The sequence below is a fragment of the Tachypleus tridentatus genome, chromosome 1 (assembly GCF_004210375.1).
Source record: "Tachypleus tridentatus isolate NWPU-2018 chromosome 1, ASM421037v1, whole genome shotgun sequence".
Lineage (NCBI taxonomy): Eukaryota > Metazoa > Arthropoda > Merostomata > Xiphosura > Limulidae > Tachypleus > Tachypleus tridentatus.
Window position 1 is genome coordinate 110729719 of NC_134825.1, and position 19075 is coordinate 110748793.

At 32.7% G+C, this 19075-nt stretch overlaps 1 protein-coding gene across 1 annotated transcript in view; it reads left to right on the top strand.

The window, feature by feature from the left end:
* The window catches only part of LOC143258250 (uncharacterized), a 29044-nt gene extending 11229 nt beyond the window's left edge, over positions 1 to 17815 (top strand). The window contains exons 4-14 of the mRNA XM_076517235.1: positions 129 to 1763; positions 3603 to 3694; positions 5442 to 5548; positions 6332 to 6470; positions 7477 to 7585; positions 8788 to 8876; positions 9516 to 9638; positions 9961 to 10053; positions 12282 to 12423; positions 12856 to 12924; positions 14325 to 17815. Coding sequence (XP_076373350.1) covers positions 129 to 1763; positions 3603 to 3694; positions 5442 to 5548; positions 6332 to 6470; positions 7477 to 7585; positions 8788 to 8876; positions 9516 to 9638; positions 9961 to 10053; positions 12282 to 12423; positions 12856 to 12924; positions 14325 to 14533 — 2807 coding nt within the window. The 3' untranslated portion in view covers positions 14534 to 17815. The remainder of the gene's footprint in view (positions 1 to 128; positions 1764 to 3602; positions 3695 to 5441; positions 5549 to 6331; positions 6471 to 7476; positions 7586 to 8787; positions 8877 to 9515; positions 9639 to 9960; positions 10054 to 12281; positions 12424 to 12855; positions 12925 to 14324) is intronic.
* Positions 17816 to 19075: the final 1260 nt, after the last annotated feature.

The following is a 19075-nucleotide window of genomic DNA, read 5'->3' on the forward strand; positions in this document are numbered from 1 at the left end:
GCCAGATAATGATAGTTATCAGACATACATTTCATGTAAGTTGGAATATTTGTATATTACCAAACTTTAAGAAAAAACAAACTGATATTGCATGAATTTCATAACTTTGTTGGTGTTTACTTGTCTAGATGAAAATGGAGACATTCAGGTAGAATGTGAACAGGAGTCGTCTCTCGTTTGTTACACCAGTTACGATGGCAGTGGAGCATCACACGACGTTACAGAAATCAACAGTGCCGTGGTTCCTCCGCCTTTCTTGCCTGTTGTCACTAGCATTTCCTACCTCCCTGCAGATCAGCCTTTCTCATTCATACCTCATACATATCCAGTTATTCCACAGTATTTAGGTTTACCTTTGTTCACACAGAATGTTCACCAGCAGGACTTAAACATTGTCCAAGCATGTCATTACCCATATCCTCCCCCCATCTCAAATGTCAGTAGTTTCACAAGTGTTACTGATAAAACTGAAAGTCAAGACTCCAACCAGAATGGCCAATCTTCGGCCGATAAACAATATCTTCGAAGGAACAAGAAGAAACGTCCGTTTAACTATTATGCTTCTTCCGAAATGTGTGTGAATACTGATGCTTACCAGCCAGGATCTGTGGTTCTTGACAGCCAGATGGCCACAATGATCCCTCTGAATGATCAGTCTGTCTTGTCTCATAACCCAGTGGTGCCTTTCAATGTTCCACCCCCTAATTACCCCATGACGAATGGAACTATGCCTATGGCTGGGATTGGATCAAATTACCCCCATGAAATAACAATGCATTATTCTTCAATGGCCAATCCACATACGGGATCAGCGCCGATGTTTTGTGTGCCTGTGATTCCTTCTCCCTATCACCATGGTTACATGCCCCACCCTACTCCTTCCACTGCTGTACATCAAGTAGTAGGTAATGGTCAAACCTGTGATCAGTATTTACCTGACGCGTGTGTGACTACATCTGATGTTCAGAATGGTTATAACTATTGTGAGACAGTGATGAACCATCAGCCAAGCAGTGATAATAAACGTGTAGATTTAAATTATGTAAATACTTGTGTAAACCAACAGAGCGTTGATAGCAATGGTGTTTCTGAATCAGAGGGAACTGCATGTAAAGAGACTGGGACAGCTTCTGAAACAGAAACGTGTGGAGATGAACACGGTGATATACAACTGTCAGAGTTATCCAGCACTAGTGGAAATGAACACAGTAATGTTCAACTCTCAGAGTTATCCAACACTAGTGAAGTATCCGTTTCTCCTACCCTTATTACTGTTGAGTCGGAATTTGAGAAGAAGCCAGAATGGGTGTTGGGAGACACTACAAGTTCTGATATTTCGCTGACTGACTTGTCGGAAAATAGTAATCGCCGCTTGTCTTCGTGTTCATCAGAATTGTCTGCACTAAGTGTAAAGTTAACTGAGAAAAGTGTGGGTGTGGCTGATAAAGATAGTTGTGAAACGGAAAATAACGATGAAAAAACATCTTCAGAAATTGATGGGTACGTGTCTCTAACCAATTCTGTTTTATCTGGTGATATTCAAACATGTGATAAAGTTGATATGGGTATACCAGATAATGGTATTCAACCCCACAGATCCTGGGCAGATCTTTTCAAGATGATGAGCTTGGGAAACTCCACGTCCGAGAAAGATGTCATAAATGAGACGGAGGCAGCTGCCTGCACAACTAATGCTCGTAAGGTCTCCGAGGTGTCCATAAAGAACCTCGTTTCTACAGACCTCACAGCTTGTAAAATAGGAAGTATGTAAATTTAGGTCACATCTTTTAACAGATAATTTGTTCTCTGTTTGGTCTGATGAATAATCATTTTTGAAAATCTAGAAGTAACTAACATTTATATAAACTGGTGTAGAAATCATACATTATCAAATTTTAATGTCTTTCTCTTACTGTTTGTTTTCTTATGGCCATTTATGTTTCATGAAGTTTTGTTACAATAATTGGTTTTGATGTCATAACTTTGGAAGAATGTATGATAGTGATTTTGTTATTAAAGGGAACAACTGTAAAGCAGAAACTAGAAATATATATGTAAAAACGGCTCGTTTGTGAACGTGTCGATGACTGAAGAAGGTCGAAACGTTGTTCGCTCCTCTACGTAAAAAATTTTCTCAACCCAAATGAGCTGTTTTTACATATATTTTTCTCTATAAGTGGGTTTTCTCTATTGTTGAGAAACTAGGAATGTTACAAATGGAAAATAACTTTTTTATTGCTCTGTTTTAGGTACATTTCAGCTGTATATAACAGTTATGTTAATCATTATGTGTACAATTTGTAGTTAGTGTTAATTCAACACTTAGTTAGTACAAGAACAGATATTCTGATCATGGGAGAACTAATTACTAAATACTGTGTGTCATTCTACTTTGGATGTTTCATTCTCATAATAATAAGTTGGAACAACAGACAAGTGCTACAAACTTATTGATGTTTGTGATGTACCTTTGTGTTTTTGTGGGTTGTAATGTTTTCATTGAACATAATCCTAAAATAATTTATTAAAACATGTACAGGGTGTTCGGAAAGTCACTCTGCAGTTTTGTAATTATATTTTATTCAGTCTATTTCAAGCCAGCAACTGATAGAGGTGTTTAGAAACAAAATAAGAAGGATCCAGGCCTGTATTGATGCAAACGGGGGTCACTTTCAACATTATTTATAATTGTCATTCATATTTACCTCCTGTTTTCTGTATTGAAACATGTCTGTTAATAAGTATATTAGTGCACAGTGACTTTTCGAACACCCTCTGTATTAGTGTTATAGCAGAGAAGGCTGTGACCCTTGTACAGGTTCATCTACTAGTGTTCATAACTTGGGTTTGCTTTTATAATTTTCTGACCAACAAAATTTATAAAATATAACTCCAGATGATCACATAATAACTTGTTTGTAAAAAAACTCACAATTTATTGAACTAAAAGATATGTTTCCGTATGTTAATCATTAAGTCACGTATTTTTTCTAACATCTTTGCATGGGTTGATTGTTTATAACCTAGACATTGTATAAGTAATGGTTTGTTGTATAAATTGTTAAAACTGACCTTCTTGACAATAAATTTTTTGCATTGTTTTTATGAACTAATTTCTAGAATTACTAGCATTACTGTTTGTCTTGATTTATTTCATTTGACAGAACCAACTTTAGTCTCATTTATGTGCTGTAAATTCAATTTTTATTTTTTGTTTATCATTTGAGAGTTTTGTAATTTTGTGAACTGGATATTTACAGAAGTTCATATCAAGACAGCATCAGCTAAGAACTGTTCATTGTTGTTTGAAATTGGTATTTCAGAGTATTACAAGAACTTTTATACATTCTACTATGACTTGTTAGATTACAAGTTTAAAAATATGTACTAGATAAGGTACCTTATCAGGGTGCTTTATTAATGAAAAAAATCATTTCTAGGATTTAATATTTTTTCTTAACATTATTTCAGATTATTAAATTGTATGTTAACAGTAGTGTGTGCTATATGTAGCTGGAAATTTGAAAAGGTTAAAGAAGTGTTTGGTTTGGTGTAGGCACATTCATAACTAAATATATATCCTCACTTCTTTCATATCCTAGAGATACTGATGACTGTACGACTGAACCATGCTGCTCAGTTTCTAATTCCCCGAGGACTGGTAAATCGTAGCAACTGGTGCTACGTTAATGCTGTATCCTTTTTACCCATAATTATGAAGTGTGTGTTAAATTGTATTTAAGTTTCATTAAACTTGTAATTTAAGTTTTACTTCAAGGAATTTGTAATGTTGACATAAGTATCTTGTGACTGCTGTTTATGTGCTGTATAGCCAGTCCAAAGGGTAATAATTAAAGTAATGCTGCTAAAGAACAGTTAATATACACACAAGGTTTGAGGTAGGATATGAGCTTGACATATTGAGTGGTTACATAGATTAACCGTTGCATTTACTGCAGTGTTACAGTGCTACAAGGTGAACTATACAGTAATGTTAAATCTGTTTTTTCTTGTGATACAGCCATAGTCCCAGTGACAAACACTTGTATACATATAAACTTTTAGAAACCTAAAACTTCCCTTTATCCTGGTACAGCCTGGGTATTACAAGTCACATAACCTACTGGCTTGGCACTTGTATAGTCCTGGTACAGCCTAGGTATTACAAGTCACATAACCTACTGGCTTGGCACTTGTATAGTCCTGGTACAGCCTGGGTATTATAAGTCATATAACCTACTGTCTTGGCACTCGTCTAGTCCTGGTACAGCCTGGGTATTACAAGTCACATAACCTACTGGCTTGGTGCTTGTATATTCCTGGTACAGCCTGGGTATTATAAGTCACATAACTTACTGGCTTGGCATTTGTATAGTCCTGGTACAGCCTGGGTATTATAAGTCACATAACTTACTGGCTTGGCACTTGTATAGTCCTGGTACAGCCTGGGTATTATAAGTCATATAACCTACTGGCTTGGCACTTGTATAGTGTTAAAAATAATTTATCATCCTTACTCAGGGCTACCATTTTGATGTATAAACTTTAAAATCATACTATCATGTGAATGAAAACTTTGTAGGTTTGAAAAGTTTAAACAGCTGTATCCTGAATGTGTTCTGCAGTCAGTTGTATAGTTTTTAATGGTCAGTTCTACTGTTTGAGTAGATATTGGCTGATAGTGATTGGTTGCCCTACCTTTGGCTAACGGTTCTAAATGAAGGATTGCTAAGCCTAAACCTTCATGAATTTGACACGTCTTTCTGTTCCATTAGATATAAGTAGTTTAAGCTGATATAAGGTTCAAATCGAAACAAAAGTTGGGTAACAAATATAAAAAAGGGAACTCTCAATAGTAGTGGCTGTAATTAAACCTCAAATCAATCAAGAGATGGTGCTATAAACTAAAAGTTTATACTTTAAGAAAAACAGTTGGACCACTGTATGAACCATTGTGCCATGGTTAATCACTTATTGTTACTCCAAAATTCTTATGCTGTTATAATAGGTAATTGTAATGAACTTAATCTGTATTGCACCATAACAGTCATTGTTCATGAATATTAATGATATACAGCACCTAAGTTACCACTATTTCATATCTTAGCTAGCTTGGTAAATCCTGGTGTTGGGTGACTATTGAATGTGTCAAATTTGGTGTGGTTGTCACTCATGCAATCACAGAATATGGCTGACAAGACACCTACATATACTATGTGGGCTATGAAAGAAACATAACTGTATTGCTGTTCGGTTTTTAAATGCTTATATTTTCTGAGATATAAATAATAAATTAATTTGTTGTATTTACAAGTTTTGTTATTCTATTGTAAGAATTTTCATACAAAGAAAGACCAGTTTTTTTAACTCCATGTTAAACTTATGTAAATCTATTGAAGGCTTGGTTATTTTAAGTATGTTCATCCTTAATTAAGAAATAGATCTTGCAAGCATTATTAGTGTGTCCTCCACTTTATAACCTTTTGAAGAGGTTACCTCGAGAGGGGATAAATAGAAGCAACTCTTCGACCCCGGTTATTGACAGCCTGTAAGTTGTTTTTAAATTTATCAATTGTTTAAAGACTTGTTCTTCTGAAGAATAGAGAATTATTTAAAAAACTCTTGTTTTGGTTTCATTTGAAAACCACAAAGATCTTTCATTTGTTGATGTATACACATTTTAAGAAGTATATTGTTTGACTATTTGTTCATTGTATTTTTTTACAAATGTTGGATAACTGTTTTATTACCTGTGTTCATTCATCATTCATTCATTCATTCATTCACCATTAGATTCCATCAAGGAACATAGGGCCGCAATAGCTTGCGGATTCTTCAAGTATTTGAGTAGGTTGTTAGCCCACTGCACCGAGCCGCCCTTATTTTAGCAGTGTAAGACTAGAGGGAAGGCAGCTAGTCATCACCACCCAGTTCCAACTCTTGGGCTACTCTTTTACCAACGAACAGTGGGATTGACCGTAACATTATAATGCCCCCACGGCTGGGAGGGCGAGCATGTTTGGCACGACGCAGGCACGAATCTGCGACCCTCAGATTACGAGTCGCACTCCTTGTGCGCTTGGCCATGCCGGGCCTACTTAAGTTATAATTGTTACATTTAACTTGTGTGCAGTGCATCAAATAGAATCAGGTTGTTATTTTCAGTAATAGATGAACAGTGCTAATAATTAAGATCTTGTTTCACATATTTGTTTTAACTCTTTAGAAAGTTTGAGGTATTTACTGTTGGATAAATGCCTCGTGTAGTGTGGAATACATGGTTGTTTGCACCATCTTTATGTAGTTGTTCGTTTCTTTGGCATTGCTTTAGGACGTGTTTCATGAATGAGTTCTCACCAATGCCATATGGCAGCAAAAGGAAAAGAAAGGAAGACCTCAGTTTTGGGGTGCCTTTCGAACCTCACTATGTGTATTCTTTGCTCACTACCCTGAAACCAGACTGCTTTCAGGTATGTTTTGTATGTAAAACAGTTTCATAACATGGAGTGAAAGATATTTTACAATTAGCAAATGATACAACTGTAAATATAGAAGGCTTGGAGCAAAAATATCTTGTATAGGAAACTATTTTAGCTGCTGAAAAGCTTTTAGTGTCTAAAACTGTTAGATCTACATGATGAAGTCTGACAGATTAAATGCTGTCAGTTCATAAAACTATTGTAGCCAGAAATTTTGCCACTTTTGAAATTTTAACCTTAAAGGTGTTGTAAGTTTGCTCAATGTGGTTCATAGTTTTTGTTTAATATTAGTGACTGTTGAAAATTGAATTCAGTGGAAAGATTAGTTTCCATACATTTCACAACAAAGCTTTTCTGAGGAGCGTGATTGTTGTGACCGTGGTAACGTGAGCCACACACTTCGTTAATGTACCTTTAAGGAGAGTACACTTGAGATACATTAAACAGGTGTGTGGCTTGCATTATCATGGTCACATACCTGGTTAATGTATTTCTTAAGTGTACTCTCCTTAAAGATACATTAACAAGATACTTAAGATACAAATCTAACCACACTTTTCTTAAATCATAAGTAATTGTAATGAAGATTATAAACCATCAGTTTGTGGCTTGGAAAAGAAAAGTTATTTTATAGCTATTGACAAAAGTGAATGTCCGTTCTTGTTTGTAGGCTTATCCACAGTGCTCTTCTCTGTGTGATGCTGTGTTTTAAAAGACTTATTATGAACAGAAGATTAGTTAGCTGTTAAAGCTATGTGCCTTCCTGTTAGAAAATTAATACATTAAATAATTTTTGTTGTCGTTGTAAAAGAAAAAACTATTGTTTTTCTAATTTAAAATGTGCATGATGTCCATAGCATATGCCTGAGGTTATTTAAATTCTATAATTTAGATATTGATGTATTTTTAGACTTTGTCCAAGAGCTTTTGGTATTCATGATGAGTTTGTTTATGTTTTCCTTAGTGGTAATATATTACTTTCAATTATTCATTAAAGGATTGCCAGCAAGATGCTGAAGAGGTTATTGGTTTTTTGCTTAATGGACTACATGAAGAAATGGTGGCTGTGCTCGATAACTACAAGGGTTCTGTAGGAAATAAATACAGTAAGAATATTTGTTGTTGTTAACTCTACCTGTGTAATGTGGAGAACTACAGGTGTGTAAAAGTGGGATTTTCTCTGGCCAAATAAAGCAGTAAGCCTTGCCCAATATTTGTGAAAGGTGTTAGTCCCATTGGACTGACCCTGTTTCTGTAAAGCTGTATATAGGTGTTTACTATAATCCCAAATTTACTGTGTCTGCACAAAATTTTAAAGTTTTTAGCAAACTTCACAAACTTGTTCTACACAAAAAAGTTAGGTTAAAGATATCCAAGGTTTTATGAAGACTACAGTAAGTTTATCTTGAGTAAAGTGATTTTTCATGCTAATAAAACATAATTCTTGTCATCTTGCAGTTCTCCTGTTTCTGAAATCTCTTGAATAAATACTAAGTTTTTTGTGGGCTACAATTTATCTTTTTTAACCCTAACACCCAACTCTAGTGAAATAGTAAGAGAATGACACTCAGCAGTAAAACTCGTGTAAACAATCTGTGTTATAATCAGTTGATGTAGTTAACTTGAGTTGGTCTCGTGGAATTATTTTTCTGCCCATTAAATATTATCTAATAAGTTTTTAATTTTTATATGTAATTAGATTTTGTTTAAAAATAATAAGAGAGAAATAGAAATTTGGTACTTGTCCAAGCAAGGAAGTGTATTTATACTTGAGAATTTACTTTAGTAAGACTAATTTGTTGTCCATCATATATCTTGTGTTTCTTTTAGATATATATTTTATAAAAAAAAATATTGGAAACTGGAATGAACTTACTTAACTACCTTTCTTTATGTTCAGTTGTGTTTATTGAAATATTCACAAGTTTTTAGTATTATAGTCAAACTTTTCAACAGTCTTTATTGTATTGACAGAAATTATGGAATTTGAAATTATTTTAGGTCAATAAAATCCACTTTAAGGACAGGACTTCAGTAATTTTTTTAAATTTATACATATCAAACTTTGAAAGTACCGTACTTTTAATATGTAACAATTTGAATTCAATAGGGATGAAACAAAGATTTAAAACATAATAACAGGTTTGTGTTTGAATTGATGGAGTGAAAAGAGTTAATGGGGGTCAGAAACGAAGCTAACTTGAAAGCTACATTTTGTATGAACATGTTAAAGATTTGTAAAGCTATGCTATGAAGTGTTATAATATGTTTGTAGTTTGAAGATTTAATAAAAGTCTAAATCTTGTAGATGGACATGAAGACAACTTGTCAAATGGACACATCACAGGAGGTGTGGAAGAACATGATCCTGACAACAAGAAGGTGACTGTACATTCGGTAAGCTAAAGGAAATCTGTGTACTTCTGACTGTATGTTTGGTAAGCCAGAATAAATCTGTGTACTTCTGACTGTATGTCCGGTAAGCCAGAATAAATCTGTGTACTTCTGACTGTATGTTCGGTAAGCCAGAATAAATCTGTGTACTTCTGACTGTACGTTTGGTAAGCCAGAATAAATCTGTGTACTTCTGACTGTACGTTTGGTAAGCCAGAATAAATCTGTGTACTTCTGACTGTACGTTCAGTAAGCCAGAAGAAATCTATGTTTGACAGATTATTTCTTCTACCACTTTATGCAAGGAATATAAATTTTTGTAGACAGTTCAAATTCAGACATTGGAGTTTTTACTGCCAGATGAAAACATTTGGTCACTTTTGAAGTTGATGTCACTGTCAAGGTCAAAGTTATGTGCAAACGTATATTATTCAAGTTTTGGACTTGCTTCATGTGCTCAGAGAGAGAGTGCACTGTGAACTGCTATTTTAACATTGGTACAAATTGCATGCTGTCAACTTGCATATATACTTTCTCTTGACCTGTAGTCACCTACTATATATATTCATTTATCTGAATTTTTAATATCCTTTTGTTTGTACTGCATACAGCATTTAGAAAGTTACAAACTTTTATTTTCAGATGTGTTTCTCAGACTCTCCTATCTCTGACATATTTGGTGGGCAACTTACAACAGTACTAACTGTTGCAAATGAAACTTCAACAAACCTACAGCCTTTCTTTACTTTACCATTGGACATTCAGGTTGGTTTAATAATTTTTATTATCCATACTGAATTATTAGAAATACCTTCTTAATGCAGCTGCTTTGTGCCATAAAACACTAAATCAACCAACCAACCTTCTTAATGGTCTTTCTTTGGTTCTATGACCAAGAGCAGTTAATTCCCAAATATAGTTGTGGTTTGTGAAACAATGAGTAGAATTTATGGAAGGTAAAGTGATATTTGTTTAGAAGGTTTGAATACAAGCTTTGCAGTTATAGGAACAAAGATAACTAAATAGGTGTTTATTACATTTTTCATTGTTGAATGTAAAATAAATGTTGCTGCTTCACTTCCATCAGGCTGACGATGTTCAGTGGGTAAATGATGCACTCGCTCACATGACTGCTAAAGAACCAATCCAAGACTATACTTGTACCGAAACCAAGCAAGAAGTAAGTTCCACATTTTGTAATGTTCTTATCTTTTGAGAAACTGTATGAAGGTGAAATTTTGAAACTGTATGTTACACCACAGGTTTGAAAGATCTGATAAAATTGACACAACAAAGTTAAACTGATTCTGGAAAGAGCTACTGTTTGTAATCTGTGTTTAATGTTTCTATTTTCTCATCTATTTTAGCTTGTGGGTATTACTATTGTAATCTGTGTTTAATGTTTCTATAATGTTCACATCTATTTAACCTTGTGGGTATTACTGTTGAAATCTGTTTAATGTTTCTGTAATGTTCACATCTATTTAACCTTGTGGGTATTACTATTGTAATCTGTGTTTAATGTTTCTATAATGTTCACATCTATTTAACCTTGTGGGTATTACTATTGTAATCTGTGTTTAATGTTTCTATAATGTTCACATCTATTTAACCTTGTGGGTATTACTGTTGTAATCTGTGTTTAATGTTTCTATAATGTTCACATCTATTTAACCTTGTGGGTATTACTATTGTAATCTGTGTTTAATGTTTCTATAATGTTCACATCTATTTAACCTTGTGGGTATTACTGTTGTAATCTGTGTTTAATGTTTCTATAATGTTCACATCTATTTAACCTTGCGGGTATTACTATTGTAATCTGTGTTTAATGTTCCTATAATGTTCACATCTATTTAACCTTGTGGGTATTACTGTTGTAATCTGTGTTTAATGTTTCTATAATGTTCACATCTATTTAACCTTGTGGGTATTACTATTGTAATCTGTGTTTAATGTTTCTAATTTCACATCTATTTAACCTTGTGGGTATTACTGTTGTAATCTGTGTTTAATGTTTCTATAATGTTCACATCTATTTAACCTTGTGGGTATTACTATTGTAATGTGTTTAATGTTCCTATAATGTTCACATCTATTTAACCTTGTGGGTATTACTATTGTAATCTGTGTTTAATGTTTCTATAATGTTCACATCTATTTAACCTTGTGGGTATTACTGTTGTAATCTGTGTTTAATGTTTCTATAATGTTCACATCTATTTAACCTTGCGGGTATTACTATTGTAATCTGTGTTTAATGTTCCTATAATGTTCACGTCTATTTAACCTTGTGGGTATTACTGTTGTAATCTGTGTTTAATGTTTCTATAATGTTCACATCTATTTAACCTTGTGGGTATTACTATTGTAATCTGTGTTTAATGTTTCTAATTTCACATCTATTTAACCTTGTGGGTATTACTATTGTAATCTGTGTTTAATGTTTCTAATTTCACATCTATTTAACCTTGTGGGTATTACTATTGTAATCTGTGTTTAATGTTTCTAATTTCACATCTATTTAACCTTGTGGGTATTACTATTGTAATCTGTGTTTAATGTTTCTATAATGTTCACATCTATTTAATCTTGTGGGTATTACTATTGTAATCTGTGTTTAATGTTTCTATAATGTTCACATCTATTTAACCTTGTGGGTATTACTATTGTAATCTGTGTTTAATGTTTCTATAATGTTCACATCTATTTAATCTTGTGGGTATTACTATTGTAATCTGTGTTTAATGTTTCTATAATGTTCACATCTATTTAACCTTGTGGGTATTACTGTTGTAATCTGTGTTTAATGTTTCTATAATGTTCACATCTATTTAACCTTGTGGGTATTACTGTTGTAATCTGTGTTTAATGTTTCTATAATGTTCACATCTATTTAATCTTGTGGGTATTACTATTGTAATCTGTGTTTAATGTTTCTAATTTCACATCTATTTAACCTTGTGGGTATTACTATTGTAATCTGTGTTTAATGTTTCTAATTTCACATCTATTTAACCTTGTGGGTATTACTATTGTAATCTGTGTTTAATGTTTCTATAATGTTCACATCTATTTAATCTTGTGGGTATTACTATTGTAATCTGTGTTTAATGTTTCTATAATGTTCATATCTATTTAACCTTGTGGGTATTACTATTGTAATCTGTGTTTAATGTTTCTATAATGTTCACATCTATTTAACCTTGTGGGTATTACTGTTGTAATCTGTGTTTAATGTTTCTATAATGTTCACATCTATTTAACCTTGTGTGTATTACTGTTTCCAGTCTTGTTGTCTAGACATGCAATAGTTCTACATTACAGTATCTGTGCTTGCTAATATCTTCACTTTATCAGAATTGTTTCAAACTGTAAACTTGTCTAATGGTTTCGTTCTTCTGTTAGGTCGAAGCGTTTCGTCAAAGTTCTTTCAGTATGCTTCCTTTAGTGCTTATATTACACCTGAAGAGATTTGTGTACAACAGAGGTGGACCTAAGAAAATTCTTAAGGATGTTAACTTTTCAATAGATCTGGAAATATCAGAAGGTAGGACTTTTTATTGTAGTAGATATGTCTACATGTAAAGGTTGTGTGATGTTATTGTCATGCAGCTCATTACTGTACGTGCTGTGCTAGTTACGTACAGTAATGAGCTACACACACAACTGAGGGCATAGTAAAATTATATATATATTATATACAGCTCATTACTGTACGTGCTGTGCTAGTTTCGTAGGCCTACACGTACAGTAATGAGCTGCACACACAACTGAGGGCATAGTAAAATTATGTACTATATATAAACTATATGCAGCTCATTACTGTACGTGCTGTGCTAGTTTCGTAGGCCTGTGAAACATTTTAGTTTTTTGAATTTCATTAGTTTTTCACATGTTTGATATTTTCAGTATTCAAGACTGTCTATTAAACACGTGTTTATAAAATATTGTGATTGTTTCATTTAAATGATTTTTGTAGAGACCTTGTCTTCAGGGGTCAGAAGGAAGTATAGTGCTCGACCTCTACGGTCTTACAAGTTGTTTGCTGGTATGTAGAAGATGATTGTTTCATCATATTCCTTTGTTTATTTGTAATTGTTTATAAATATTTCTACATAAGTACTCAGTTTCTTTATTTAAAGTAATTTTGGAAGAGAATCCAAAATTTCATTTTTTTTTTCTTTAAGCACAAGTATTGTATTTTATAGAAAGCTTTAAATAACTGTAATAAATTATGCATGGTTTATTTTTAAATATTTATAAGTTTTTCAGAATTCAACAATTCCATCTTTAGTATCTAAAGCAAAATAAAATTATATCATTCTTAATTAACTGAAACACAAAGCTATAATAACAGTAATTTATTCAAAATTATATCACATAAAATTGAGTAACAAACAAAGTAGTATACATATCAGTAAATGTTATAATTAAACCAAGACTGGAGGTTGTTTAGTGTTGGTGAAAGTTATTTACTGTAAATGGTCTTTCTCATCAGTAATTCCATGTCAGTGTTGTTTACAAAAAGATGTTTAAATTTGATATGTTAGTTTGTGTCCTGTTTGTTTATTATGTTGCTGTGTAGAGGAAACAGGATTACTTGAGTTTTTTGTGTGTTTTTCAGGGAAATTTTATGTTCATTGGCTCTAGCGAGTATATGGTGTTTGGTTCTTCCAATACAGGAGACCTTACGTGTACAGCCTTTACATGTATAAATATATACCACTTGGAAAATGTCTTAGGATGTCAAACATTACAGGATTTTTTTTATCAGTAATACCTAACAGTGCCACAAGATTAACAGTGTATCAATGGTTGACATGTTTTCTCACTGTTTTTAATAAACTTTGCATCTTTACTGTTTTTATAAATTATACAAAAATGTGTTGTGGTAAAGTCATCTGTAGAATACCATTAATTACAAATTGTTAGTGTTCAAGAAGTTACTGTCAAAAGATAGTAACATGGACAAAATATGTCTGCAAACTCACACCACTAGAAACCAGATTTCGATACTCGTAGTGGACAGAGCCCATTGTGTGGCTTTGTACTTGATTACAAACATGATTACATCTTGTTTGATGTAAGAAGTTTAGATATTTATAACTTGTTTATTTTAAAGGAGCTTTACGTCAAACAGATTGTGAGAAATCCAACTTTCAGGTTGTACACTTAGGATTGTTTGAATTAGAAGCCTGAAATTCAAAATGGAGATTTGGAATTTGCAGTTTATCGTGCTTTTATCTTGAAGGGAAAAAAATTGTTTTTGTTTAGTAAGTACTTTACTAGAAGTAACCAGCAAGGATGTTTAGATAATGCAGGTTTAATGTTTCATGTGGGAAGTTTAAAATAACCCTTGCTATTTATTGTTTGTATAACTTTATCTTTCCATTATTTTTTATTGTATGTGTGCAGTGTGTGTTTACCTAACACTTACTTAATTTTTAGTGGTATGCCATGAAGGAAAGGACTTGAGCAAAGGACACTACATCACTGATGCATACCACGTTGGAAGTGGCAGTTGGCTTCGCTATGATGATAGCACTATAACTGTTATCACAGACTCTCAGCTTCTTTCACCCAGTCCACCTAGAGTTCCATATTTGCTCTTTTACAGACGGCTGGACACACTTCATCCTTGGAATCCGACAAAGTAGCATTTTGAAGCCGAGACATAGTATGTCTTCCTTTTGTGGCTATACGTCTGCAGTCAGTATATTGGAATGTTCAGTTGCAAAGTGCTACATTGTAAAAACCTCGTGCTGTATTAGTTTTCTTTTTTTAAAAATTAACATTAGTATAATAAAACTCGTGTAAACAGATGACTTGTTTCTAAAGCACTTCGTTGTGGTCTTCAGCATCTCTGTATAACTCTGCCATCCAGGTGGACTGAACCAAGATACACACATAAACTAAAATTGTGCACAATGAAAAGAAATAGTGTAGAGTTCAGCAAGCAGTAACAACTGTTGCACATCAAGAGACTTTGTATTCAAGGTATTGTGATTTCAATATGAACCTTTGCAATCATTGTAAAAAAAAAATTGTACAGATTACACATACACACACTTACAGACGCTCGAATACATATTAACACACAATTGTTTGAGAGGTATTGTTGTGCTGATTGTTTGTTTGATATTAGAAGGTACGAATTGTTTTTGGGTTTGCTTATTGTTTTGAATATTTAACAATCTGATTTTTTGTTGTGTGCTCCAATATATGATGTGAAGTGTGCTGCTACATGAGCAAGATATAAAACCATTTGGTAAACTGTCTGTGGTGGACTTACAGGTCCTGAAGAACTCACAAGTCATGAACTAGTGTATATTCATTATTAAGAAATATTGTAAGTAGAGTTTTCATTGCTGTATATTATGTAACTGGTAATATACACCTTTTTACTATTTAAATACAAGATGGTTCTATAACTTGTGGAAAGTTAAAGTAGGCCTAATGGACAGGGAATGTGTTCATAATGGATCTTATGTGTGGATATTGCCTGGGTTAAGAAGTGTGTAAGCGACAACCACTTCAAAGTATTTGCCGTAATGATTTATTATATCAAATTATTGAACTGTCGAGAGTGATTGAAAATATTGTATTGTTGGCACTGGTGAGCTGATGGTAACAATTCTCTTGTAAACCTGGTGGCTTGCCATAGTTTTTGGTTCTTTTTAACCCAGTTTTTCGTCACTGTTTTGAGACTTTTGATTTGATAATCTACCAACAAGCCAAATAGTTTACAAATGTATGTTAAAGAAATATTGGTGATTCATCAAATTGTGTACAGTTTTTTAGAGGGCACTTTTAAGTTCATTGTTGATGATTTATACTTATCCTAGGTTTGTTTGAAATTTATCTCTTTTTAAAACATAAATCAAAGTTGTAGTTAATTGATGTGGTGTGAGCCTAGTTACAGACATAGTTACACATTATACACCATTGTTTGTCATCAGATCTTTTGGATTTTGTAACATAGAAACTGTACATTAGGGTTTTGTATTTGTCACTTGTATTATTTGTAATTCTCAAGTGTGCAACCTAGCTCTTTATTAAGTAAGAAGTTAACTTTAAAACCTTCTCAGGCATATTAAAAGTGTAGTTAATTGTACGATAAATGTAATAGCTGTAGTAGGTATTTTTGTGTATCATGTAAATATTTTTTAATGCTAAAATGTGTGATGGCATAAGAAAAACACCACCTAGTGTCAGTTTTAGAACTATTCTAACCTCTTCAGCTCTGCTTCTGTTTGAAAGAATATTCTCCCGAATATCTAATTGAATTTTGTTCAGAATTATATATGACAGCTGTTACACTAACACATTTAGTGCACACTGAAGAGGTGTAGGGGATTGCAAATGATTTTATTTGTAAAGGGTCAGTTAATGTGTAAGAAATCTGACAGAAAGAGTAGGTTTTTTTAGCCTAATCAATTTTATTGTATGTTTATCTTTTTTGTATGATTTCAGTGCTATTTTGTGTTCAAATATTAACATATTCATTCATATGTTTTTGCATGTTTGATTTTGTTTGTATACATGTTACAAAGAAATTCTTGAAGAAAAAAAAACAAAAAAAAACGATTTGATAGGATTAGGTGTTGCAGCCCTACTAGTATAACATTACAAAAGTGTTATCTCTAAGACTTTGATTGTTCTTTGTCATATAGTTCTTATATTATGGTAAAAGTTTTTAATTGTTTCAAAACATAAATGAACTTAGCCTTCAGTGTTAATTCTTAGAACACTTAGTGTTATGTTGTGACGATGAGTAAGCAATCATTTATACAGAATTATCGATTTAAGGACTAAAAATAGTTTTAGGTTGTTGTGTATGGTGTTATTGAAATAAAACATATTGGAGATTTCTCATGAATTTTGGAAGGTTTTACAAATTTTTTAACTTCATTAATACATGATGATCATGCCCCCCCCACTTCTTTTGTTTTTAACTAAATAATCACTTGTCATTTTCGATGGATGCTTGTATTTATTTTTAGCTTTGTTGGTATTATAGATTAGACGTTGCATCTGGGTGAAGTGTGGTTTCAGTGTTTGTATCTAGTTAGAATTTGCTACTACTGTTATTTGAAATAGACTTTAATTTGAGTCTAACCATCACAGTATAAATGTTCCCTTCAATAACACCATCTATTGAGTATCTTAGGTTAAGTTACTGTATTTTTATTTAGTTTTGACTCTACTGCTTTCAACAAGTTACTAGGTTCTAAGTAGTTGTGTAATAAAGAAAGTATTATATGGATAATATAGGTAAATAAAACTATAATTCACTAACTGTGATAAGTTGTTCACATCAGATTGTTTCAAGAACTTGTAACATTGCTTGAATTTATAGATTTAAAATTAGAACTGTTGATTCTCAGTTTTTTATAAGCTAGATTAATATTAACAATTCCATTCGGCTGGTAGCGTTAAATGTTTTAACAACCCTGAAATTATGTAAAAAAAATTAAACCGTCTTTAACGTTGCTTTGATAAAATTGTGTTTTTAAAGTTTGTATGTGAGAATAAATAAATTGTAAAATATAGCAAGTTTAGTAACACTGTTTTTACACAAATCATAGATTTGTTTACTGTGGTTTCAACATTGTATATGCTTGACTTAAATCTAGTTTAAATATTTACAAAGTAGATAATCCAATCACTGATTTCATTGTTTAAAGCAGGCGTGGCTTTGTATATGAAAACATTTATTTATGATTTTTTTGTAATTTAACAGCTAAACACTTTAAATGATTTTTATCTTAACCTTAAGATAAAAACTGTACAAATTTTTATCAAGTGATTAAAACAGTTTTGAGACTTTTTATTAAATTCCTAAATGTTTAAACTTTAGTTATTTGAAAATATCTCCTTAAAATAGTAAAAATGATTAATAAATTATTCAGTTAATAAATGAATATAAACATAACGAATACTGTGCCTGTGTATTTTACTATTATGACGCTTTAGAGAGGGGGGAGGTGTTATTGTAACGTTTTCGTCATTTTATTAAGTTTTATTTTTCTTGTAAGGACCTTTTAACCAATAAAATAATTAGAACCAGTTCGAGTGAAAAACACAAGAAACGTCTCGTGAATTTTAAAGTCGATGAGATACAATAAAAACACAAGTTTATAAACTGAAAGTTATCAGTTAAAAGCGAATGGTTTTACCAAGTCAAGGAACCGAAACACGCAAAGTGACAAAACTATCATCAGATACCTAATCTTTGTAGTAGTCCTATTAAAGTTGTTTGTGTTGTTACACTTCTATAAAGGGTTGTACAAGAAAATAATCCATCTATAAAACATTTTTGCATAATTTGGGCTCGCAAAATATCCAATACTGATTGGAATATAACATAAAGTAGACGCGATTTGTGTGCATTTTTACTTTTAAATAAGGCCAGGTGGGTTAATCTGAGGGTCACGGGTTCGAATCCCGGTCGCACCAAAATGCTCGCTCTTTCAGTCGTGGGGGCGTTATAATGGTACGGTGAATCCCACTATTCGTTGGTAAAAGAGTTGGCGGTGGGTGGTGATGACTAGCTGCTTTCCCTCTAGTCTTACACTGTTAAATTAGGGACGGCTAGCACCGATAGCCCTCGAGTAGCTGTGCAAAATTAAAAAAAAAACTTTAAATATAAAAATAAAATAACTGTGATATAAAATGAGTTTAAGCACGCATTTGGGCGTTTTTTTCTATGTACTGATAGGGGCTCGTCTTAATTTCAAAGAAAACGTTCTCGACTTCAATTCAAGGTGCGAATTTGTATTAACTTAACGACCAAATTCCATTTTCACAAAGAAACTGGTATTTAGTTTCATAAATTAGTTTGTAACTCAACCTCTTGCGCCTATTCTCAAACAAAATGTTTCACATCAATATAAGGTCCCGATATATGTTGTATAATCTTATTTGTTCAGCGATCTTTATTTCTTGATGTTTTTATACGTATCATTATATTGCTAGATCCTAAGTTAGGGTGTTCACTTAGTTGTAAATAGTGGGAAAGATGAGATGGCGCTAATTTGTTTTTAAAAACGGCAAGCCTATATGCATCTTATCAGACGAACTTCACAAGTGAGATTTCTTCCAGTTAGTGGAATGGTGCTCGTATTGTGTGATAGGTAATTTAACAGCCATTATGATATTCTATTTTTGAAACTAAAACTAGTTTATTAATTAAAAAA